This window comes from Fukomys damarensis, unplaced genomic scaffold, assembly GCF_012274545.1.
Source record: "Fukomys damarensis isolate Sample0158 unplaced genomic scaffold, DMR_v1.0_HiC HiC_scaffold_23, whole genome shotgun sequence".
In the NCBI taxonomy this organism is placed as follows: Eukaryota; Metazoa; Chordata; class Mammalia; order Rodentia; family Bathyergidae; genus Fukomys; species Fukomys damarensis.
This window is the reverse complement of record NW_022900935.1, coordinates 9,773,952-9,799,504: the sequence shown is the minus strand read 5'-3', so window position 1 is coordinate 9,799,504 and position 25,553 is coordinate 9,773,952. Positions and strand designations below refer to the sequence as shown.

At 49.3% G+C, this 25,553-nt stretch overlaps 1 protein-coding gene across 1 annotated transcript; it reads right to left on the bottom strand.

Moving 5' to 3' along the window:
• Positions 1–7,525: 7,525 nt before the first annotated feature.
• Positions 7,526–20,759, bottom strand: E2f2 (E2F transcription factor 2). The gene is made up of 5 exons (XM_019207711.2): positions 20,733–20,759; positions 20,149–20,307; positions 17,899–18,013; positions 16,396–16,588; positions 7,526–8,811 (listed from the first exon to the last, which is right to left on the bottom strand). The coding sequence occupies exons 1-5, from the start codon at positions 20,744–20,746 to the stop codon at positions 8,528–8,530; spliced, it is 765 nt and encodes a 254-aa protein (XP_019063256.1). The 5' UTR covers positions 20,747–20,759; the 3' UTR covers positions 7,526–8,527.
• Between the last annotated feature and the right edge of the window lie 4,794 nt (positions 20,760–25,553).

Genomic DNA, 25,553 nt, shown 5'->3' with positions numbered 1-25,553 from the left:
TGCATGCCAAGACCCTACCACAGACTCACACCCCAAGCCCCCATTCCCATGCAGCACCTGGGAAATGCTTGGAATGTTGCAGCCCATGTGCTTGACATCCTCGTGTTCCTAGGTTAATCTAACGTGGCTTTGATTGTTTTCTTATTTTACAAAACCATATTTGTTTTTTATTTAGGATTGTGCTTCTATGACTCTTTTTGTCTGTTTCCTTTTTTTTTCATACTGGGGATTGAACTCAGGACCTTGTGCTTGCAAGGCAGGCGGCGGCACCACTGAGCTAAATCCCCGGTCTTGTTTGTTTCCTTTGTGTGTGTGTGTGTGGTACTGGTGATTGAACTCAAGGCCTTCACATTGAGCTACAGCCCTTTTATTTTATATTATTATTATTTTATTTTGAGACAGAGCTCACTAAGTGGCCCAGGCTGGGCTCAGGTTTATGATCCTACTGCCGCAGCCTCCCAGAGTTCTAGGATTGCAGGCCTATGCCACCATGTCCAGCTATGTTTAAAAGAATTAACCTTGGGCTGGGCATTTAGCTCAGCGGTTAGGTGGACTGCCAATCCCCGGTACCAAAAAAAAAAAAAGAATTAACCTTTACTTTTATCTGACACACATTTTCCCAAAGTGATTTTACTATTTTACAGCCCCACATCAGTGTATGAATCTTCCAGTTCCCACATATGCTTGCCAAAACTTGTTTTTTTGTGTCCTTTTGGTTACTAGTTGGTAGGAGGTGGTATCTTGTAGTTTTGATTTGCATTTCCCTGATAGCTGTGATTTTGAGAATGTTTTTACGTGCTTATGAGACATTTGTATGCCTTCTTTGGAAAAATGTCTATTTAGATCCTTTGTCCAATTTTAAAGCTGGGTTATCTTTTTATTATTGAATTCTGTTTTGTTTTGTTTTGTTTTTCAATACTGAGGATTGAATCCAGGGCCTTTCCACTGAGCCATATACCCATATGTTTTTGTTGTTGTTGTTGTTATTGTTTTTATTTTGAAACAGGGTGTTGCTAAGTCACTAAGTTTCCCAAGTGGGGCTCAAACTTGTGATCCTCCTGCCTCAGCCTCCCAGAATGCTGACATTATGGATAGGTGCCACCATACCCATCCATATGAGTTCTCCCATTCTTTGGGTTGTCTTTTTACTTTCTGGCAATATCTTTTTTTTTTTTTCCTGGTGATGTTTTTTGCAATTAAAAAATTTTAACTTTCTTATAAAATCCAACTTATGTAATTTTTCTTTTGTTTGCTTGTACTTCTGATGTCATGTATTTTTGTCTTGAGACAGGGTCTCACTGTGTCATTCAGGCTGGCCTTGAACTCACTGTGTAGCCCAGGTTGGCCTCAAACTCATAGTGATCCTCCTGCCTCAGCCTTTCGAGTGCTGGGACTACCAGCATGAACCACCGCACCCGACTCTGATATCTGATATCGTATTTTTAAAACTGCTGCCTACTCTCAGGTCACGATTTATGCCTATGCTTTTCCGCTAAGAGGTTTATAGCTTTAGCTCACACACTTGGTCCTTCTATATGCATTTTTAGTTAAAGTTTGTCTATGGTATGAGTTAGGGATCGGACTACATTCTTTTACATGTGGATGTCCTATTGGCACCATTTTTTTCATTAAGTTTATTGGCACATTTTAAGTATATAATATGATGGCATTCATCATTGGAAATTTGTACCCTTACATGATGTATCTTGGTTTTTATTGGCATTATTTGTTTTTGTTTTGTTCCTTTGGATTTTTTTAAAACAAGGTCATATTATGTAGTTCATGTTGGCCTTGAACTTACTATGTAGCACAGGCTGGCCTAGAACTTGAGGCAATCCTCCTGCCTCAGCCTCCTGAGTGCTGGGATTACAGGAGTGTGCCACCATAGCTGGCTTTTGTTGAAAAGAATATTCTTTCACCACTTAATTGTTGGCATTCTTGTCAAGAATTCAACTGCTCATAACTGATGGCTTATTTCTGGACCCTTAGTTCCTTTCCATTGATCTATGTTTATCCTACACCTGTCTTGACCACTGTAGCTTGGTATTAAAATTAGGAAGTTCTGTAACTTTTCAACTTTTACATTGATTTGGCTATTCTAGGTTCCTTGGTTGTCCATGTAAATCTTAGGATCAGCGTGTCAGTTTCTGCAAAGAAACCAGCTGCAGTTCAATGGGCATTGTGTGGCCTGTGTAAATCAGCGTTGCCATTTTAATGATAGTAAATTTTCCAATCCACAAATGTAAGCTGTCTTTTCACTTATTTAGGAATTCTTCAGTTTCTTTCAACAAGTTTTCAGAATATGCTGTACACTTCTTTTTTAAAAGTTTATTCCTAAATATTACATTCTTTCTAATGCATTGTAAATGAGTTTGCTTAATTTCACTTTGAATTGTTCACTACTGTATAGAAGTATGAGGTTTTTGTATGTTGATCTTGTGTCCTACAACCTTACTGAGATCATGCATTGGTTCTAAGTTTTTAATAGATTCCTTAGGATTTTCTATATACAAGACCATGTTACCTGGAAACAGTTTTACTTCTTCCTATCAATCTGGATGTTTTCCCTGCCCCTCTCTTCATTTTCTTGCCTAATTGTCCTGGCTAGAACCTCTAGTACCATATTGATAAAAATGGAGTTGAGCTGGGTGTGGTTGTGCATACCTGGAATCCCAGCACTTGGGAGGCTGAGGCAGGAGGACTGCTGTAGAGGCCCACCTGAGCTACATAGTGAGTTCAAGATCAGCTTGAACTACATAGAGAGACCCTATCAAAAATAAATAAATAAATGAGAGAGAGAGAGAGGACAGCCTTGTCTTTCTGATCTGATACTAATTGTGGGTTTTTCACAGATGCTCTTTAGCAAGGTTGAGAAAGTTCACTTCTATTCTAGTTCGTCTTTTTCTGTCTTGCTTTCTCTTCGTCTTTAAAATATCATGAAGAAGCCAGGCGTGGTGGCGCACGCCTGTAATTCCAGCACTTGGGAGGCTGAGGCAGGAGGATCACTGTGAGTTCGAGACCAGCCTGGGTTACACAGTGAGTCCCAGGTCAGTTTCAACTACGTAGTGAGTCCCAGGTCAGTCTCAACTACATAGTGAGACCCTGTCTCAAAAAAACAAAAAACAAATAAAATCTCATGAAGCTGTTGGGCCAGGGATTTAGCTCAGTGGTACTGCCATCTGCCTCGCACATGCAAGGTCCTAAATTCAATCCCCCAGGGGAAAAAAAAAAAAAAGCTGGGTTTGGTGGCATGCACCTGTAGTCCTAGCTCTTCAGGAAGCTGAGGCAGTACAATTACTTTCCATATCTATTGAAATGCTATGACTTTTGCCTTCTAGCCTTCTGATATGGTGCATTAATTCTTTATATTAAATCAACATTGAAGACAGACATTGTGATGCACATCTGTGATATGCAGCCCTGCTGTGTCCAGGCATAACAAAAAGGTTTAATCCACACAGTCCTTTTCCCACGTGCTAATGTCTGGATCCTCAGGCCTCACTTCACCTATCCACTAGGTTGTCTTCATACCCTGCAGGCATACGGACTTCCTGGTGTCAAGTTCCACAACTTCCTCTCCATCAGTGTCCCATGGCCAACCGGATCCCCAGACCTGGTCCCCCCCATCCTGCCATCCCTCGGGTCCATCAGCCTTTTGGACTCAGCCATTTCCTGGGTAGTGGCACAGATTGGCAGAGGTGACCTTTGGGGCCACTCCTTCTGGATTTTAGCTGCCCATGTCCTTCCTTAGGGACAGGAGCAGTATTCCCATGACGCGTGCCTTTATTTGCTGCGAAGCCAGGAGCATGGATGGCTCTACCCGGATGAAGGTCTCCTTTCCCCCTCACGTTCCAATGGCAGGCTGCTTCTGTTTATCCTTTAAGACATCGCTTGGAGATCTCCCCCTCCAGGAAGCCTTCCCCATGATATTCTCCCACTCCTGTGATGTCACTGCAGCGGCTGTGTCATTAGTAATCCTGGGTCTGCATCTTACTCACCTCCATTTCCCAGTGCCTAGCGAAACAGAAATTCCAGAGCCACAATAACCAGAGCCAGCAAGCACTAATGCTGACAGGTCAGTGTCACGTAAACCCTTTGAAGAGGCTCTTGAGCTGGGCTCTGGAGAGCGTGTGGGTCCCTGCTCAGTGGAAGTGGAGTGCAGGGCCTCCTGGGTAGCGCGAGCAGCAGGCACGCGGGCCCAGGAGAGGGAAAGAGTGCTGTCAGGAGCTGTGTGGCCAGGGGTGGTGGGTAGGGCAGACGGGAACCGTGCGGTGGTAATGAGTAAAAGAACACAATGAGCACTGCAGACTATGGATTGAACCCAGGGTCTTGGCACTAAGTTTCATTCCAAGTCATTCATTCATTCATTCATAGACTGGATTTCACTAAGTTGCCCAGGCTGGTATTGAGCTTGCAGTCCTCCTGCCTCAGCCTCCCAGAGTGCCAGGATTACAGGTGTACCTCACCACACTGAAGTTGAGACCTACATTTCAGAAAGGTCTCTGGGCTCCAGCCTGGGCAACTTGGCAAGTCCTTGACTCGAAAATAAAGAAATAAAAAGGGCTGAGTGTAGCTCAGTGCAAAGGCCCTGGGTTTAATTCCCAGTACCTGCAAAAAAATGGAGGGAGGGCAAGGGCGTAGGGCAGGCATCTGGGGTAGTGGGAGGTACAAACTTTCAAAATACAGTGGGTTGGAATCATCTGGAAGGCTCACCAGGACCCAGACTACTGGGTCCCACCCCTGAGCTTCACATTCCCAAGGCCTGGGTGCAGCCTCAGATCTGCATTTCTCAGCAGTTCCGAGCTGATGCTAAGGCTACTGGTCCCGGGACTCTACTTGGAGAACCCTGGGGCAGAGGATGAGCTGGAGCAGAGTGTGGAGTCGTGAGACTTAGGGCGGCGACTGGGGGGACCCAGAGACAGTGGGCCACGTTTCAGGCCCAGATGCTCCTGTGTCCAAATAGTGAGATGTCAGTCAGGGTGAGAAGCCATGGAGGGACGAGAGGGCTGCTTGAGGGGAAGCCGGCTGGAAATGTGCTCCTGCCCAACAGCTTTGCATTTCTGCCCTGGGGACCAGACTCATAGCTGGTAATGAGTTTCATTCAGAACATAAAACACAGACAAAGCCAGGTGCGGTGGCGCACGCCTGTCATCCCAGTACGCTGAAGGCTGAGGCAGGAGGATCACTGTGAGGTCAGACCAGCCTGGGCTACAAAGTGAGTTCCAGCTCAGTCTCAACTGCATAGTGAGAACCTGCCTCAAAAAAAACAACCAACCAAAAATAAATAAATAAAACAGACAAGAGGTCCAGAGCTGCCGCTGTTTAATGCCATGATCACACACAAGGTGCCTCAGCTGGTGCTCAGCAGGGTGGGACCCAGCCCAGAGGTAGTGACCCCTGCAGAGCCCTAGCATGGGAAGCAGGTGGCCAGCTTGTGGGCTCCATGGTCACTAAGGGGCCACACAGAAGTACAGGGTCTTGGATGCTGGGACCTTAGGATGCAACAAGATACCAGAAAGCTGTTTAAAGAGCCTAGAGGCTTTCACTTCAAACCCACTAAGCCACACAACACTCAGACACCAGACGGAGCACCCAAACTCACAGTGACGCCAAACACTGCAGAACAGAGGCTGATAATTCGCGGGAGGGGAAACAAATCAAACCACCCTAAAGCAAGGCTCCCTCTTCCCTGTAGCCACACTAGCCGACAGGAGGTGGAGAAAGGACGCGTCCTGACGTGGGTGGTCAGAAACCTCTGAATTTCCAACTCTACTAACAATTTAATGCTACCCAGTTCCCTGGGGTCCTCGAGCCTTTGATCCCTGGGAACAGAAGTGACTTAGGGATTGCTGGTGGGACTGAGAAATTTCCTGGAAGAAATCATCAACTTCAGAAAGAAACACACTTTTCTCCTGACTTAGTTTTAAAGTTTGTGTGGCCCCCAGAGGAAATACCATGCAAACTGTGATCTTAAAGCACTCCACCCATACAGGGAGGTTTTAGCCTGTTGGAAGTAGCACAGGTCTATAACCCTAGCACTCTGGGAAACTGAGGCAGGAGACTCCCAAGTTCAAGTCCTGATAAGGCAACTTTGTGAGACCCTGTCTCAAACTTCAAGAAAATTAAAAGGGTGAGGGTGTAGCTCAGTGTGAAGACCCTGGATTCAACACCCAGTGCTGTTTAAAAAAAAAAATTGATGGAGGTTTCAAGTGTTACTGGCAAGAAGGAGGCACAAGGTTATTTCCCACACTGAGCCTGGGGCTTAGTCTGGGAGGTCCAGCCCCTCGGCCAGGCATGGTATGAAGGAGACAGGCCAGGATGGGCAGGGGCAGCTGTTCAGGAAGGCCCTCTGTCCAGCCCTCCGGCGGGGCCACTGGAGAACGAGCTCGAATATCAGTCAGACTTAGCATTAACTAATTCCAGATGGGTCCTGAAGGCCTTTTCTTTCCTCTCCAATTTAATTCTGGGAGAAAGCTCCAGCCAATGCCCAAGGCATGGAGGTCAAGTGTCTCCATCCTCAGAATCAATACAAGGATAGGCCCAGGGATTTAGCTCAGTGGCCCTGTGCCTGCCTTGCAAGTGCAAGGTCCTCAGTTCGACGATCCTTGGTACCAGGGTTGGGATGGGGATTGGTACAAGGCTAAAAGGCAGACCCATGGAGTTCTCAGAACAGCACCGCCGTCTCTAGCCCCACTTGCTCCTATCCACGCTGCCCACAGAACCCCTGTCCCCACCTAAGGGCCAAGGTGGTGCCTCTGGTCCTGAGCAAGCTGGACTTCTGGGTGGGCAGGTTTCGGAGACCTGAGAGCATTTAGGGGTGGAGTCAAACACACAAAACAAGAGTGGGGGCATCTGTGGGCTGCTCTCCCTCCTGGGAGGAGCCAATGTGAGATCCCAGGCAGGTGAGCCAAAGGCAAGGCCTGACTGCCCCCAGCTGGGCATCAGCTCACCCCGGGCCACACACCCAGGTAAACCCACCTTCCCGACTTCATACCCAGCCAGCCAGCTCAGGAGCAACCCTAAGAAGCCAACTTCATACTTTAAATCAACTTAATGCTACAAACTTAAAGAAAAAAAAGTGCGCCCAGCTGAGCCCCTGAGGACTAGCTCCCTGAGGGTGGGCAGAAGGCCTCTCAGACCCTCTCACCCTTGGGTGCCCCTCTACAGAAGGGACAGCCTTTAGTCAATCATCCCAGGTGAGGTGGGAGACATGTGGGGTGGCCAAGCCTCTGGAGAAATAGGGTGGAAACAAAAGACCTCCTCAGGCCCAAGGGCCTGAGGCGACACCAGCCCATCTCGTCATCAGCTGTGGAGGCCTGATCCACAGTAAAGGCCCTTGCCTGCCCCTTCAGCATTCCAGTGACAAAATGAAGAAACACGCCACCAAGCCCTGGTCACCTCTGTCCTTGGAGATCTGTGTGAGAGCTGGTGGGGAAATGGAGGCCCTTAAAGAATCAGCCTGGCAGGGTGACACATGCCTGTGATCCCAGCACTCTGGAAAGCTGAGGCAGGACTGCAAGTTCCAACCCAGCCTGGGCAATTTATCAAAGCCCTGTCTCAAAACATAAAAAGGGCTGGGGATATAGGGAACTCGGAAAAGATACCAGCAGTTCCTGGGGATCCTTCCTGAGGCTTTCTGTTTTCACTTCACTTCTCTGTTTAGGCGGAATTGCCTCTGCTTTGCCTTGATCTGGGAGGAAGACTCTGAGGAAAGGAGCCTGTGGCAGCCATGACAGCTGCCTCTACATTCCTATCTCTTTCCTTGGGGGCTGTTGTCTGACTCCATAGTCTTGTCTGACTCCTTAGAGCTTTTACATTCTACTAGGAGAGAGAAGGAAGAATTCCATAGGAAGCAAGGCTTGTTAACTGATTGCTCCTGCTTCTTCAGAAGCCTCAATGCTGCCTGCCCCGGGATGGCTTCTAGAACCTTCTCTGGGGTGACACTTTAGCTGGGTTTGTTAGGCTGAGAACAGGCAGAGGGCTTGGCACTTACTATTATTACGAGGCCTAAGTGCAATTAGCATTCCAGCAGACTGGACCACCCCGAAGAAACCCAGTCCCCACCGTTGAGGGGAAACCGGGGAGTTGTCCTAGGCCTGACTGAGAAGTCTTACAGAAACTAGAACACTCTCCCTGCTAAAACTCAGGGAGGACAACAAACAAAACTCAACCTGAAATAAATACAAAGGCATTAAGTGCTTCTTGAGAAATCAAGGGTCCTAATTACCTCTCAAAAGGAGGTGGCAGGGCCTTTACCTGAACCTAGTCAACTGCACCTATGGTCCTTAGATGTGAGAGGTCAGAGGTCAGAAGAGTTAAGGACAGGACCGAGCCCCTGATACCCTCCTCACCCACATCCTCCACATCTCCCAGACACCTGCTGGCAGGGAGGTTGGGAAGGAGAGAAGACCGTCATGCCCTGAGGGTGGCACCCTGTGTCCGATGTCCCCATGCAGGCAGAAGGCCTGTCAGTCTGTCTGTGAGGAGGTAGAGACAGGTGTGGCGCTGCTGGGGAAGGCAAGGCTGCTCAATTAATCAACAGGTCCCCGAGGTCATAGGAGTCAAAGAGGTCACTGACACCCTCACCACCGTCCAGGCCCCACAGGTAGTCGTCCTGATCCAGAGGTGGGGAGAAGCTGATCAGAGGGGAGCTGCAGGCCAGGGTTGGAGACAGGAACTGGTCCTCGGTTTGTTGTAGAAGTGGATGCGTCAGCTCCAGCATACTGTCAGTGGCCTCCAAAGGGACGAGGGTGGGCGGTGGTGGTGGCGGCGGTGGCAGCTGTGGATCCTGCTGGGGAGTTGGTGCCGGCGCTGGAGACAAATAGAGAAAGGTCATCCCTGCACCCCAACACATAGGTGCCTTTCTGCTTGCTCTCTGAATGACTGCGTCCCTCCTTCCTCTCAGCCTGCTCACACCTAGTGGCATAGGGACACTCTTCCTTTCTCAGCACCAGCCCCAAAACCTCCCTCGTTCTCCTACTGTCCCTCTCTCCCCTCCAATGAGTACAGTGCACCCCCAGATTCTGCACCCAAATCATTCCTTCTTTCCCTGAATCATTAACTGTCCTCACTTTACTGCATCATGCCCATCAGTGCACACACCTACTCTAAGAACACCTTTCTTTCTTTCTCTCTTTTTTTTTAAGAACGTGTATCTTTCAAAAGCAGCCTCCCAGACTGAGCACGATGGTGCACACCTGTAATCCTAGCACTTGGGAGGCTGAGGCAGGAAGATCGCCATGAGTTCAAGGCCAGCCTGGACTACATAGTGAGTTCAAGGTCAACCTGAACTACACAGCGAGACCCTATGGGTCTTCCCTAAGGGACAGTCCTTTTGACAAATGGTACTGAGAAAACTGGATGTCCACATGCAAAGAAATAAAATTGGGTGCTTATCTAAAAAACAAATTAATTTAAAATAAAAGACTAAAATTAAAGACTATAAAAATTTTAGAAGAAAACAGAACAAAAGCACCATGACATTGGATTTTTCAATGATTTCTTGGATGACACCAGAGGCCGAGCAATAACAATAAAAACAGATGAATTGGACTTTATTAAAAATTTTAGCTGGGTGTGGTGGTGAATGCCCATAATCCCAAAATCTTGGGAGGCTCAGGAAGGAGTATCACAAATTCAAGCCAAACCCGGGCAACTTAGTGAGATCCTATCTCAAAACAAACCAGGGCTGAGGATGTAGTTCAATGCAAGGGCCCTGGGTCCAATCCCCAGTACTGCAAAATAAATAAATAAGTAATAAAAAGTTTAGGCAGGGCCAGGGATTCAGCTCAGTGGTGCCACCACATCTGCCTGGCAAGCACCAGGTCCTGAGTTTGATCCCCGGTACCAAAGAAAGAGACAAAATCAACAGAGTAAAAAGGTAACCCACAAAATGGGAGAAAATATGAAATATTTGCAAATAATATATATCCAGACTCTATGTAGCAAAATACTAAAACTCAACAACAAAACACCTGATTCAAAAATGGGCAAAGGACTTGAATAGACATTTCTCCAAAAAAGATATGCAAATATGCAGTGAGCAGTGAACAGATGCTCAGTGTCACTAATCAGGGAAATGCAAATCAAAAACTACAGTAGCGTAACACCTCACACCCGTTACAGCTATTGTCAAAAAACAAGAGCTGGCGAGGAGAGAGAGAGATTAGAATCCTTGTTCATTACTGGTAGGAATGTAAAACAGTACAACCACTATGGATGACTGGGTCCCTCAAAAAGTAAAAAATAGAGGGGCTGGGCATGTATCTCAGTGGTAGGGTTCAGTGGTGCATGAAGTCTGTGTTCAATCCCCAGCATCATACACAAAAAAAATTAAAAATGGCCGGGAGTGATGGCACACACCTGTGATCCCAGCCCTTGGGAGGCCGAGGCAGGATGATCACCATGAGTTTGAGGGCAGCCTGGGCTACATAGTGAATTTGAGGCCAGCCTAAACTACATAGACCTAGTCTCAAAAGAAAAAAGGGCCAGGATTTAGCTCAGTGGCACCACACCTACCTCACAAGCGCAAGGTCCTGGGTTTGATCCCCAGTACCAAAAAAAAAAATTTTTTTAAAATATAATTACAGTATAATTCAGCAATTTCAACATTTCTTGGAATATACCCCAAAGAACTGAAAGTGGGGTCTCAAAAAAACATCTGTACACTCCTGTTTATAGCAGCACATTCGCAATGGCTAAAACATGGAAGCAACCCGCCTTCTGTTCCGGTTTGGATCCACAGTGGCACCCTGAAGGCTCATGTATTAAAGGGCAGAATGTGACAATGCTCAGAGGTGAATGGGTCAGGGATTCTAATTTCATCAGGTGGATCAATCCGCTGGTGAACCCACAATGTGGTGGCATTAACGGAAGGTGAGAGAAACTTAGGAGGCGGGGCCTACCTAGTTCAAGCGAGTGGGTCAGCTGGGCACAGCGATGCTCGCTTGTAACCCCAGCACTCTGGGTGGCTGAGGCAGGAGGGTTGAAACTTTGGGCCCCGCCCCAGGCAACTTAGTGGCTTATCAAGACCCTGTCTCCAGAACAAGTGGGGAGGGTACTGGGATGGAGCTCTGTGTAAAAGCCTTGGGTTCAATCCCCAGCTCTGCAGAAATGGGGGCAGAGGGAAGCATGGGTGCGTGTCCTTGGGGACTAGATCTGGTCCCTGGCCTTTCTTTCAGTTCTTTCCCTTCTCTGCTTCCTGGCTGCCATAAAGTAAGCAGCTTTGCTCCACTATTCCCTCAGCCCCACAGCCACGGTGCCACCAGAACAGGATCTGAAACCTCTGAGACAGACCTTTCTCCTTTGGGTTTACTTTCTCAGGTATTTGGTCACAGTGAAGGAAAGCTGAGGGGCGCAACTTCCCATGAACAGATCTTCCCGGCTTTCCTCTTACCTCTTGGGCCACTTCCCCTTGGCTAGATCCTCTTTCTCTTCCCCCTTCTCAGCCTCAAAAGCCCAAGGCTCCATCCTTCAACTCCTCTCTCCTGTGGCTGCGTTCCTAGACACCTCTGCCTCGGAGCCCAGGGCGCCAACCCTGTCTCCAACCTCACCGCTTGGACAGCTTCGATCTGTCTTGGTCTCCCCTAGTTTCCTCCATCACAGTTAACAAGTCCCCACTCACTCAGGGCCAAAATGCCCAGAATCATCCAGAATCCCGCAGTTGTTCCAGTACCTGATCGAGCATCATGTCCAGGAGCTGCTGTGAATATGAAGCTGCCCATTTCTCTTCTGTCCCAGCCCAGTCCCCACTTCCATGGATCACGGCAGGAGCCTCCTCACTGGTCACCTTCCTTTGACCCTCACCCTTTGCAGCCTGTGTTCTGTCGTAAAAACCTTAATGGCTTCCCACTGGCTTGGAATAAAATCCACGTTCTGGGCAGGGCTGACAAGACCCCATGAGATCCTGCCATCTACCTTTTACCTTTCCCACTCTCCTTGCAGGTCCCACTGCACTTCCCCAGCCACGTTTCCTCAGCACAAGCTCATGTCCACGCAGAGGAGGGTGATTTCCCACACGGGAACAAGGAAAAGGAGACCAGAAATTGCCCATCAAATAGATCTTCATGCTCAGAATCGTCACATTTGAGTCATTCCTTAAGCCCCAAACTAATATGCTCTGAAAATCCAACTGTGATGGTCAGCAGAGAGCCTGATCTCTCTCTGACGGGCTCAGTAGCTGCGGCTTCACGTTTCCAGGGCTCTTGTTTCCTCAACGCTCAGGAAGATGACGATTACTGCACATTTACCTCACGGGGTACTGAGAGGATGACCAGACCAGAGCAGGGAGAGAGCCAGTCTGCAGAGACCTGCGGTGGGCCGGCAGGCCTTAGGGGTGGAGCACTTGCCTAGCACGTGTGAGGCCCTGAGTCCCATCCCCAGTACTGCCAGAACGAGAACCAAAACCCAACCGTTCCCACTCACCAAGGGTCATGGCAGCCCGGCTCTGCCCTGAGGTGAGGCTCGGTTCACGCTCTCAGACCCTCAGTGGCCCCAGTGGAGGTAAAGTCATTATCTCGATTTATAGACGAGGCAACTGAGGCCCAAAGAAGCATTAAATTTGTGGCCTTAGGGGTGGAGCACTTGCCTAGCACGTGTGAGGCCCTGAGTCCCATCCCCAGTACTGCCAGAACGAGAACCAAAACCCAACCGTTCCCACTCACCAAGGGTCATGGCAGCCCGGCTCTGCCCTGAGGTGAGGCTCGGTTCACGCTCTCAGACCCTCAGTGGCCCCAGTGGAGGTAAAGTCATTATCTCGATTTATAGACGAGGCAACTGAGGCCCAAAGAAGCCAATTAAATTTGAATTCTAAAAAAACCTAACATTGCAGCCAGGTGCAGGGGTGGCTGCCTATAATTCCAGAATTCTGGGAGGCTGAGACAGAAACATCATCACAAGTTCGAGTCCAGTTTGGACAACCTAATGAAACCCCGTGCTAAAATGAAAAATTAAAAAGAGCTGAGGATGTAGCTGAGTGTGAAGACCGGGCTCAATCCCCACTACCACGTGCACACACAGGCGCCACGCTAATGTCTGCTTGGCATGGCGCTGCTGATACAGATGGGGAATAAGAAGGCTATGGGCTTGGACCCCAGGCCTGCCTTTCCTGTCAGCTGTCGGACTTGTGGCTGTTTTCTCACAAGGAAAAGCAAGGATCCGCCTGGCAGTCACTGGCAGCAGTAGTTGAGATAAGGCGTGTGGAAATTCTTACTACAGACTGGACCTGGCTCTTTCCTGCCCCTGATTGAGTCCAGAGCCGACCTGCGCTTTGTAATTCTGACTGTTTGCCGTGCTCTCAAGGCTGTTTTTCTATCCCCTCAACTCCATTAGGCCCTACACGGTAATGTTCATTTCACACCAGCTGTTTAAAAGCCACACTCATGCTGTAGCATCGCCTGTAACCCACCCAATATTCACGAGGGAAGTTTTTGTCTGTCTGTCTGTCCGTTGAGACAAGGTCTCACTATGTTGCCCAGGCTGGCCTTGAACGCTTGTGTTCAAGTGATCCTCCTGCCTCAGCCTCCCAAGCCGCTGGTGCACACCACCACAGCTTGTGGAGGGCATTTCAAGTGTCTTCAGTTTGGACATGTAGAAACCAAGGCTCACAGAAGTTAGTGACTTGCCCACTATCACCAAGTCACCAAGCGTTGAGGTACAGGCACAAACCCAAGTCTCCCAATTTCAAATCCTGTCTAGTCAGCCTCATTTAGGTTTTCTGCACAATGCCAGCGCCTAGAGAGGGTTAGAGACAACTCTTATTCAAACCTCTTGTATCATAGATGAGAGAAACTGAGGCTGCAAAGGGTTAGCAATCCTCCTGGTGATACAAGAACCAGGGCCAGGACCCAAGTCTCAAGATGGCAGTGACTTCTATTTTGGGCCTGGCCTCTGGTGCTCAGGCCTCAAAATCCCTCTACTTCAGGCCAGAACATGGCGGCTGTGCCTGCAGGTATGTGGAGCCTTCAGGGGAGCTTCCCTCTCCTCCCACAGCACAGGCAATGCTGGAGCCATGTGACAAGGCTGGAGGGGCAGGCATGGCATGGGGCCTGGCTTCCAGGCTGGCTCCACCAGTAACCGCTCCATAGCCTCTACTCTCTGGCCATAAGGCTTTTTCTTTTTTCTTTTCTTTTCTTTTTTGAGACAGGGTCTGATTAGGCATTCCAGGCTGGCCTTGAACTCAGTATGTACTCAAGACTGGCCTCAAACTCATGGCAATCCTCCTGCCTCAGCCTCCCGAGTGCTGGAATTACAGGCGTGCATCACACCCAGCTGGGCTCAGGTCTTGATCTGTCAGAATCTGGTAGCAACTTCACCCTGGCAAAATCCATGGGGTCCACCACCTCCACCCGAGCACTCAGGACAAGTGAAGGTCGTTCTAACTCTGTTGACAGAGAAGGCAGAGCAGCAGGAGGAACAACAGGGTGGGACCCAGGTCTGGGGTAGGAGATAGGCAGTGGGGAGGTGCCCAGAGGACAAATGGCTGGCACAGGGAGAAGCCACAAACACAGGGCAGATCACTAAGAGCTGGGAGTCTGGGTTCTGGTCCTGTTTCTGCCATAAACTTGCTGTGTGACCTCAGAGAAGCCACCTGCTCTCTCTGCGTCTTTGGTTTATTTGCATGTAAAATGAAGTGTTGGAGTTAGATCGGGATCAACAAACCTTTCTAAAAGGCCAGGCAGCGTTTTAGATTGTGTAGGACACTTGTGGTCTCTGTAACCCAGTTGCTCCCTCAACTCTAAAAAAAAATGCAAAAATTCAGAAAACTCTCGGGCGAGTTTTACTTGAAAGGAGAGCAAAAGGAAGTGCCTGAGCTGGGAGTGGGGGCACATGCCTGCCATCCCAGACCCTTGTGAGGCTGAAGCAGGAAGGTCACAAGTTCAAGGCCAGCCTGGGCAACTTAGTGAGACTTGTCTCAAAATAAAAAGTAAGACGGGCCAAGGATTTAGCACAGTGGTTCTGCTGCCTGCTTTGCAAGTGAGTTCAATCCCCGGCACCAAAATAAATAAATAAGCAAATAAATAAACAGTAAGAGGAGCTGAGGATGTAGCTCAGTGCTAAGGTCCTGGGTTCAATTCCCAGTACCATAGGGGAAAACAAGTAAAAAAAAAAAACACACAAGGTAAAAACCACTCATTTCTAGCTCATGAGCCAGCATAGAAAAGCAGGCCAGCTTCGACCTGCCGGGCAAGTTTGTCAACTTTTGAGTTAAAGAAATGAAATCCAACCTGTCTGTGTTCTATAGACACCCCACTGACACCAGCAGACATCTTCCATCAGACCAGGCTTGGCCTTGATTTAAACACAAGGGTCCTTGGGAAGGAATCTTGCTGCTAACAAAACAGAAAGTGGAACGCCGGCCACCTGACCCTGTGGACTCCTGCCGGTCTAACCCGGGGTGGAGCCCAACAAAGAGCAAAAGCGCCTTAGCGTGAGGGCCCTTCACAGCTTCCATTTGCCTCTGGATTCCTACCCTCCTTGCTCGCCGTCAGGTCTTTCCCTGCCTCTTTGCTCCCTGGCAACTTCCTGCCAGGCATTACCAGCTCTCCCACCCACCTCCAGCCAGGCACCGCTTCCTTGATCTATATTCTGCCAGTGCAGGCAGCACTGGGCTAGGAGCGTGGAGACAGGTTCAAGACAGCCTGGGCGTGATGTTGGACACGCTTATAATGCCAGCACTCTGGGAGGCTGAGGCAGGAGGTTCACAAGTCTGAGGCCAGCCTGGGCAATGCAGTGAGACCCTGTCTCCAAATTAAAAAATCGAAATGGGCTGGGGATGTAGCTGTGTGATGGCCCTGGGCTCAATCTTCAGGATCTCACACACACACAGAAGACACCCGTGGAGCCTCCCAGCTGGGAGACCCAAGGTAAGTCACATCACCTCAGTGGCTCGGTTTATTTATCTCTAAACTGGAAACAATAAAGAACCACACACTCTGCCCTCTCCATGGGCTTCCTGCATGTGGGGCTGTGCTCTCAGCAGCCCGCACCACAGCAGCAGTCCTGGCAGCAGTAAGGGTAGAGGGCAGCAGTTTCTGCCAGATCAAGTGCTTTTCTCGTGATCTCTAATCCCACAATCATTTAAGAGTTCACATGAACTACTGTGCCCACTGTACAGAGGGGGAAATTGAGGCAGAGAGGTTACTTTATCTGTCCAGACACACACAGCTGGTAAAAGGCAGAGCTGAGATTCAAATCTAGACCCTCCTCTGCCCCAGAGCAGGATCAACTTCTCACAGAAACAGGGGTGCATGCACGCTTCCTTACACAGAAAGTGAGGTGCACACATGTGGGGAGACAACTATGCCCCCAGCCACTGGTGAGGTGAGAGGCATTGAACAAATGTAAGTGCAGAAGAGGAAAGTGAGGCCAGTCACTTTCCCCACCTCCTGCCCCTACCTGAGGAGGCTCCGGGCTCTGAGACCCCAGGGTAGGCGCTGGAGCCGGGCGGGACACAGTCAGGGCTGGGGCTGAGGGCGGAGGTGGAAGGCAGGGGCTCCTTGGCAGGACTGTCAGGCTCCTGCACCTCCTCAGGGCACAGGTAGACTTCGATGGGCCCCTGGGTGCTCTTCAGGTATATCTGCAGGTTCTCCTGGGGAGAAAGAGAAGCTGGTCACTGCTCTGGGAAGCTGGACACTGACTCACGAGTCGCTGGGTATGAAGGGACACAGGAGGCTACAGCTCTGTGCCTAACCAGGGCAGGCCCTGAGCCTAATTTTCCTTTGGGAAACCATAGGTTATGCAGTTGGGGATTGGGGGGCAGGGGTCCCTAACTTCAAGGGCTGAACTTGGGAGAGTTAGAGGAACAGAATTAGTGCAGGGAAGCACAGAACTCAGGTGGGCCCAGGGCTCTGGGTGAGTTATGGGAAACGAGCTCCCTTCCGGGGATTTTGCAGGGGAGGCAACTGAGCTGTTATCACAAACCTCTGTTCCCTCTCTGGGAACAGAGACAGTACAGAGAGAGGCAGGGTGGGGACTGGGGATAGAAAGCCAGAGAACTTAAATCACAGCTTGGGCCCCTTGCCTCCACTCTCCAAATTTCTCCTGGACTCTTCACATGGTCCTCTTTTCTTCCCCCTTGGACTACACCAGTTAGACCTGGCTTTCTGTTACCTTTTCTGTAACCAGGAGTCCTGAGACGTGGCCTTTCCAGCCCTGCCCTTTCCCTACCATATACCTACAAGGTAAGCCACAGGGGACTGCACACAACGCCAGTCTGCCGGCACTTGTCTGCAATCCTACCCTTCTGGGAGGCTGAAGCAGGAGGTTCACAAGGTTAAGCCCAGCCCAGTCAACTTAGTGACTTGTGAGACCACCCTCAAAAAATGAAAAGGGTTGGGGATGGAGCTCAGCGTGAAAGCCCTGGGTTCAATGCCCTTTGCTTCCCTTCCTTCCCAAAAGGCGACTGCACACATGCACTGTTCCACGTGGACAACCCCTATTTTCTTCTTTTCTGTGGTGCTGGGGAGCAAACCTGAGGCCTTGAACATGCTAGGAAAGGCACGTGCCCAGCCCCGTACTCAGTCTTGTCTTTTTTTTTTGGTACCAGAGATCGAACTCGGGACCTTGCGCTTGCCACTGAGATAAATCCCCACCCCAGTCTTGTCTTCTTTTTTTGTGGTACTTGGGAATTGAACCCACACTGAGCTACCTCTCCGGCCCTTTTTAAATTTGAAAACGGGGTTTCACTAAGTCACTAAGCTGTCTAGGCCTAGCTTGAACTTGTAATCCTCTTGCCTTGATCTGTTGCCCTTTCCAGCCTCTGTCGTTGCTGTACCAGCTTGGAAGCTGCTAGCGTTGCCAGAGGAACAAGAATGAACCAGGGCAGCCTGGGGCTGCGCAGTTAGCAAAACTGGCTGGGGCGCTCTAATTCTTCTTCGCATCAAAAGTTTCCCCTCTCACCTCAGCTTTGTCTGGCACCTCCAGTCTCGTCTGCGGAGGGGCCTTGACAGCGATCACCGTCTGCTCCTTGAAGTTGCCCACGGCACGGATGTCTTGGTAGGTCACATAAGCCAGCGTAGGGGCGGGAGGGTCAAGAAAAGTGACTGTGCAAAATTGAAACTCCCAGTCAGGAATCATGGCAATGCCTGTAATCCCAACACTTGAGAGGCTGGGGCAGGAAGACTGAAAATTCAAGGCCAGCCTGGGCTACATAGTGAGCTCGAGACTGACCTGGGGTACTGTCTCAAGCCCCCTCTCCCCCAAAAACCTCCAGGCCCCTCTTCTAAGTTCCTGAACATCACTGTCTAACTTCTAGGCAGCTCAGAAATACTTAAGCTCTGTAACCCGTTCTTTGAATATTATCAGCTGTCTTGAATTCCTTTAGCAAAGTGAGATTTGAGATACAAACCATTTTTAATGCTGCTTTTTAATCAGCTAGTTACATATGTGTACATATACATATCAGCTTTTGATATAAAGACTATCTCTCACACTAGTTCATTAGCTCTGAGAAGGCAGGAAGATTTTGGGGGTGCGAGAGGTGTTGAGACAAGGTCTCTATGAAGCTCAGACTGGCCTTGAACTCTCCATGTATCCCAGGGTGACCTCAGACTTGTGGCAATCTATCTGCCTCAGCCTCCTGAGTGCCGAGATTATGGACATGCGCTACCACACCCGGCTAGAAAGAGTTTTTAAATTTCCTTGCATTTCTCACAATGTCTAGCATCCTTCCAAAAACACAAGGTCAGATCCAAAAACCAATGAGACATGAACTTGTTCGGCGAAACACGAAAGAGCCTTAGTACAGTCCATGCCCATTGACTTCCTAGGAAGGCAACCTGGGGAAATAGCAAAAATACTGGAAAACATTCTAGGTTGAAGATACTCATTGCTATGTCACTTATAAAAATGGAAATCTAGATGACCTAAACATCAACTCTAGGCCTTATAGACAAAGCAGAGTATAGTCTGAATAGGGCAGTCTAAAACCACTTCTTCTTCTTCTTTTTTTTTTTAATTTTAAGACAGGTTCTCAGTCAATCTTGCAATCCTCCTGCATCAGCCTCTCATGTAGAGATGGGTTTTATATGCAACCATGTCTAGCTTTTCAAACAACCTTAAATATGAGGTTCAACCATATGGACTTGCTTCATTGAAAGTAATAAGCAGGCCTGGGGATTTAGCTCAGTGGTGCTGCCACCTGCCTTGAAACACAAGGTTCTGAGTTCGATCCCTGGTACCAACAACAACCACAAAAAGTGGCCAAATAACAGTAATTGGCAATTTCATGTGGGTCACCAAATAGATTGGGAAGACATGTAACAGCAGTGAAAAATATCTATGGTAATATACCAAATGGAGGATTTATATATAGCAGGTGTATCATTATATCTGTTTATTATTGTACATATTTATTTTTGTTTTGTTGTTGTTATTGTTGTTTCTTTGGTACCAGAGATTGAACTCGGAACCTTGTGCTTACAAGGCAGGTGGCGGCACCACTGAGCTAAATCCCGGGCCCTTGTTGCTGTTTTTGAGATAGAGTCTCACTTTGTAGTCCAGGCTGGGCCTGAACTCTATGTAGCCCAGGTGACCTCAAACTAAAAGAGATCCTCCTGCCTCAGCCTCCCAAGTGCTGGGATTACAGGCGTGCCCCACCACACAAGGCCCTAATTATATTTATATATATATGAAACACTTAAGTGTACTGTTAAGGAACAATAGACTGGATATGGTGGTGCAAGCCTGTAATCCCAGCACTTTGGGATGATGTGGAAGTATTCCAATTTTGAACCTACTGTGAGCAACTTAGTGAGATCCTGTCTCAAAATAAAAAAAATGTTTAAAGGGCTGGAGATGTAGCTCAGAGCAAAGACCATGAGTTCAATCCCCAGTACTGATAAATAAATAAAGTATTTTAAAATTTTTAATAGATTGTCTTGGGGCCGGGGATTTAGCTCAGTGGTTCCGCTCCTGCCTCGCAAGTGCAAGGACCCCAGTTCGATCCCCAGTACCAAAAAATATAAATATAAATAAGTAAATACATACATACATACATAGTCTTGCAAAGAAAAGCCACTGAAGGGGGAAGAAACAGATGTGCCCGACCCCTAGTGGGAGTCAGTCCCTGAAGGAAGTACTGAATCCACTCTGAATAGACGGAAACCCGCGTTAGGCGCTGCTCCCAGCCCCACCCTCCATGAAGGATATCTCTTGTTGGCTGTATCCTCAGTCAGATGCTTGAAGCTGAGGGAACAGCTCTGGATGAGCTGGTCCAAGGCCTGCTCGGTGCTCGCTAGCTCCTTCAGCTCCTGGCCCAGCTGCTGCTGCTTCACAGGCCTGGTGGGGTCTTCGAATAGTCCCCTGCCTCTGGGAACAGAGCAGCCCCCAGCATCAGCGTCCATCCACATCCAGGGACCCCAACCCCAGGACCGCACAGGGCCGTGCGGAGCAGGTGGGCCAGCCTAGCTCCCGGGGACTGACCGGGGACTGGAACTTGAGGTTGGGGGCTGGGCTAGGGAGACGTCAAGGCCTGAACTGCATTTTTAGAGAGCTTTCACCTCAGTCCATCCCTGTGCCTCAGCCTTTCCCGAATGGAAGTAGAAAGGCCTCCCTCCTGAGTCCCTTGCCGGGGTTTTCTTAGGGTTCACACCAGGGATTCAAAGTCTCCTCTTTAAGGCCTTACAGGAGTGGAGAAGGAATCTAGGTTATGGCTACTGAGCTCCCAGGAATCTTTCCCAAGCTAATACGGGGATCTTGGGAGCCCTGACACTGCGGTCTTCTCAGGCCTTTACCTTCTAGAAGTCATTTTCTACTCTGCCCTTCCCTTATACTCTCTCCCCATTACTCAAGCACCACTCCTCCGTTCCACTTCAAAGACGCTGGCTCTGATCCAGCATGGAAGCCTTTGGTTGCTCTCAATCCACCCCCAGCCCTTGCGCCCACTGAATGCTGGCCTCAGCCCATGACACCGGCTCGGCCCCCGCCCAGGCACTCACACCCACTGGATGTTGTTCTTGGACTTCTTGCGAATGAGCTGGATGCCTTCCAGGACATTGGTGATGTCATAGATGCGTCGCTTCTGCACATCCAGCACCTCAGCTGCCCAGTTCAGGTCCAGGACCCCATCTTCTGATTCGCTCAGGAGGTAAATGAACTTCTTGGTGAGCAGCCCCAGCGACGTGTCATACCGAGTCTTCTCTCCCGGGGACTTGGGTGCTGAGGGGGAAAGGGTTCACTCAAGTTTAGGCAGGGCCAGCCCGCAGAATCCCCTCCACGTTCCTGTCTACAGAGCACTGTGAGGCAGGGGCCTTCACCACCGTCATCCAGACCGGGAACCTGATATCTACAAGGAAAGTGACCTGCTCAAGAGCTCTCACAGCCAGGGGTACCATCGGGACAGGAAGCCAAGGTTCCTGACGCCTGATTCAGGGCGTCTTTGCACCACAGCTCAGGGCAGCCATCTCAACCCCTAATCCTACCAGGCCGGCTTCCTGTGTGAAGCACACTGTTCTAAGTACTTGCCATACACGAACACATTTAATTCTTACCACACTGTATAAGATAGGTGTGCGACTGTTCCCATTTTTCAGATGAGAAAACTGAGGCACAGGTAGATCAAGCTAACTTGCTCAGCTCACTCAGCTAGAAAGTGGCAAAACTAGGATTCAAATCCAGAGAATCTGACTCCACAGTCTTCCTTCACCATGACCCCATCTTCCCAGGCAGGAATTTGGATTTAGGGTAGAGAGGGACTGATAAGCCTGGATTTGAGAGCACTATAGATGCATAGTTGCTTTTTCTTCCTATGTATTATCTGAGAGGAATCAGTCACGGGCGGGCTCATGAAAAGGGTCCTTTTCTCAGTGAGGCTGATGCTGCAAGGCCACATCTCAGCTGCAGCATTTTAAACCACAGGGGGACTTTTGCAATCAAGTGACTTGCAGGTTACATAGCAAGTCAGTGGCCAAACTGGTTCTAGAACCTGAGTTAGAGAGTCTCAGATTCCTCTGGAATCTGAATTTATTCAGAATTCCTTAGCACACAATAATGAGCATTTGGCACACAGTCCTTTGTCATGTTTTGTGCACATGGCAGACATTACTAACTGATCAATGCACTCTTTTTCACTAGTCCAGCTGAGCTTCACAGTTCTTCGATGCAGTACTCCCAGCAGACTCTACTAATCAACTGGAGAAGAACCCTTCTCATCCTTCCTGATGTAGCTGTACCCTGTTTTACAGATGAGACAGCTAGGGTTCCCAGAAGAGGAGAGACCAGTTAAGTCAGGTCAGAGCCCTGCTTGGACACCCGTATCCCATCCAGTCACGTATTTTTCATTTGATCTGGAGAAACGAGTGTATCTCCAAATTCCTACTTTAACCAGAATATGGACTTAACGTTAGGAAGACTCCAGTTGGGCCTCTGGATTTTTTTTTTTTTTTTTTTTCTGGAGACATTCTCACTCTGCAGCCCAGGTTGGCCTAAAACTCAGTCCTTCTGCCTCAGTCTGAACCCTTGGCCTCACTGGATTTGGTGGCCTCCAGAACCAGAGTCTCAGAGATGAGAATGTCATTTGCTCCCCAGAAAACAGGACCTGCCCTCTTCTGAATGCTCACTTCTCAGACCACTGATGTGATGAACAGCCTAGATTAAGTCAAACTTCACTGCCCCTTCACTCAGGCTGTTGGGAGAAAGACCCTGATTAGCCCTGGTTCCACCCTGTGCTAGATTCTCTTACGGAAAGGCCAGATTGAGCCAGGCGTGGTGGCACATGCCTATAATCCCAGCACTCGGGAGGCTGAGGCAGGAGGATTGCAAAGAGTTTGAGGCCAGCCTGGGCTGCATAGTGAGTTCAGGGCCAGCTTCAAGTACAAAGGGAGACCCTGCCTAAAAAAAAAAAAGGAGGCCAGATTGAACTAAATATGAAAACGTTGTTTTCTTGATGCTTATATATAGCTTTATTATTGCAGTATAATATATATTTCCAGAAAGATATACAAAGCATATTACTGGTCACTTGATCTCACTGAGCACCCTTCCTCACAGTTTGAACTTTTTTGTTTGGTAGTTTTCTACCATATGTGTATTACTTTCATTTAAAAAAAGAAAATTGGCTGCAGGGGGAAAAGGAACCCTTCTACATCGGTGAGAACGTAAACCAGTACAATCACGGTGGAGCTACACTAAAATGAGAAATTCCATTCGACCCAGCTATTTCCCCTTCTAAGTATCTTCCTGAAAGAGTTATAGGCATCACATTACAGTTAATTCCCAGGAGACTTAAATACATGAATACTCATGCTTATAGCAGCACAACTCAAATTACCTATATCTTGGAAGCAGCCTGTACGACCATCAACGCATAAAGGGCCAAGGAAAACCTGGCATTTATACGTAATGGAGTACTAGTCTGTCATAAAGAAGGGTAAACTTGCATCATCTGTAGTAAGATAGATGTGCCTGGAGTCCATAATGTTAAGGGAAGTAAATCAAGCTTAAATACTGCATGTTTCTCTTCTATGAGAAACCCAAATGATAAGTGAAGAACAACACAAAAGACAGATAACAGAATGAGGGCAGGTAGCTTTCTCAAAGGGGAAGGGGATCAGGAGATGGATGGAAGGCAAGAGAGGGGCAAGGGGATGAGAAAAGGAACTGTGTGGTGTGCGCGTACCCACTCCACACAAGGATGCAAACAGCACATACTGCAAAGGTACTGACAAAAATAAAAACTAAAAAGAAAGAAAATTGAAGGCTCAGGGCAAGAGGTCGCTTGACTGGGAAAGTGTAATCTTCCAGTTTTTGCTGGGATGAGGGCCAGAACTGAGCTTCCTGGCTTCTCTCTGAATAGGAGAACTTTTAAAAACAGTAAACTCCCAAAGTAAACACCAGTCATCACACTTCGATCATGGGTGTGAGGTGCAGCGTGGAAGAAAGCAGTGCAAGGCTTCCATGTGCTTTGGTCCTGATTCCACACTGGCCGTGAGGCCCTGGGCCAGGACTGAGTCTCAAGCTGCATTCTCAGAAGGGAGATATTCCTACCTACCGGGCAGGGCCAAGCAAGAGAACACACAGGAAACCTTGGTGAACCAGCAAGTGTGGTCCATCTCCACGGTGGGCCAAATACCACTCCTGACGACTTGGCCTGCCGCCCTCTGTCCCTGCCCCACTGTCCTTCCAGGTACCCCAGCAGAAGCCTACTTTTGGGGCTGGGAAGGCCATCCACTCGGAAGCACTTCCCCTTGGGAGTCCGGAATTCAGGGACCGCAGGCCTCCCGATACTCTCCAGGTCCAGCTTCCTTTTGGCCTAGGAGACAGGGAGACAGAGAGAAAGAGAGAGAGGGAGAAAGGCAGAGTATGAAAATCAATCCTTCTTTAGCCTATCCCTGACCTGAGGCCACCTCCTGTCTGTTTGCCACTGTCCTGTGAATCGTGGCCACACTAGGTAAGAAAATATCAAGGTCTGAAAAGGGAACACTCAGAGGGCTCAAGTCCTGTTTTCCAGGGGCAAGTGACACTTGTATCTCTGAGGCCCAGGCACCGGGGGCCACCAAATCCAGCGAGGCCAAGGCTCGGCTCACTTATCCCAGGCCATGCGCTGGCTCAATCCCTCCATGCCCAGAGGACACACCAGGAGGAAAGAGTGGGTAGGACCTAAACACATCAGGCTGGGCACCACAGCCTCCACGCAGCAGCTGGCCCAGCCAGACAGGGTGCCCATCACGGCTCCACAGCTGGCCCTTATCAGAGTGGAGTCCACATCCGCCCAGGCCCAAGGGACTTCCTGGCTTGGTGCCACGCCCCAGGGAGGTGCCCCCATGGGAAGCAGCGTGAACACGCCCCACCCCCACGTTTGGGCTGTCACTCGAGGGCCCAGAGCCTCCTGAATACACTCTTTGCCCTCCTTTTTCCACAGAGAGGCAGACAATGAGTCCTCCCCAGTGTTTTAGGGACCAGCTGCTGAAGCCCCCGCTGCCCCTCCCCATTCCCGCCAAGCTTGGGAAACACCTGCTGGGGAAATCAAACCACAGACCCATCTGCTCTTCGCTGCCACCACTGCCACTGGGCCCCACAGAGGCCCGGAGCTACGCCAAGCTGCGCTGCCCAGAAAGGGCCTCCCTGCAGGTTAGAGCTGGGCAGGGCAGGGCAGGGCCAAGGCACTGGGGCACAGGTCAGAGGGCTGGGCTGGAGCCCCAGGCTCACTATGACCCGGGGAAACACTCCACATCTAAGAGCCTCAGTCTCCTCCGCTGTAAAGTGAGGCGAGGCTATGGTGAGGGTTGAGGAGGACACTTTTGTAAAGTTCTTAGTCTGTGACTCAGCACACAGTAAGTTCAGTAAATGCACGGTGCTTTCCCTAAAATCCAATCTCGACATCCTCCTTCATACCCTTCTTGAGCCACTGAGCCCATTTCCTTCCTCTTCTTTCACCGTTGCCCAGACCCCCTGGCTTGGCTGAGAGGCTTATTTTAACACTTGGTGGTGAGGTCATGCTTAGGAGGGCTGAGTCGTCTAACTGCTGCTTGCCACAGCTGGGCCGACAGGTGGGTGACAGCTCCTCCTGCACACGGCACCCTCCCGCCTCTCCAGCAAGTCTTCTGGGGCTGACTGAA

Excerpts from the sequence above, each read along its gene's own strand:
- E2f2 (XM_019207711.2), bottom strand. Across the intron at positions 16,589-17,898 it reads AGGTGCCAGACAAAGCTGAG|GAGAACCTGCAGATATACCT; the intron begins GTGAGAGGGGAA and ends CTTTCTCCCCAG. Across the intron at positions 8,812-16,395 it reads AGAGCCCGGAGCCTCCTCAG|CGCCGGCACCAACTCCCCAG; the intron begins GTAGGGGCAGGA and ends ATTTGTCTCCAG.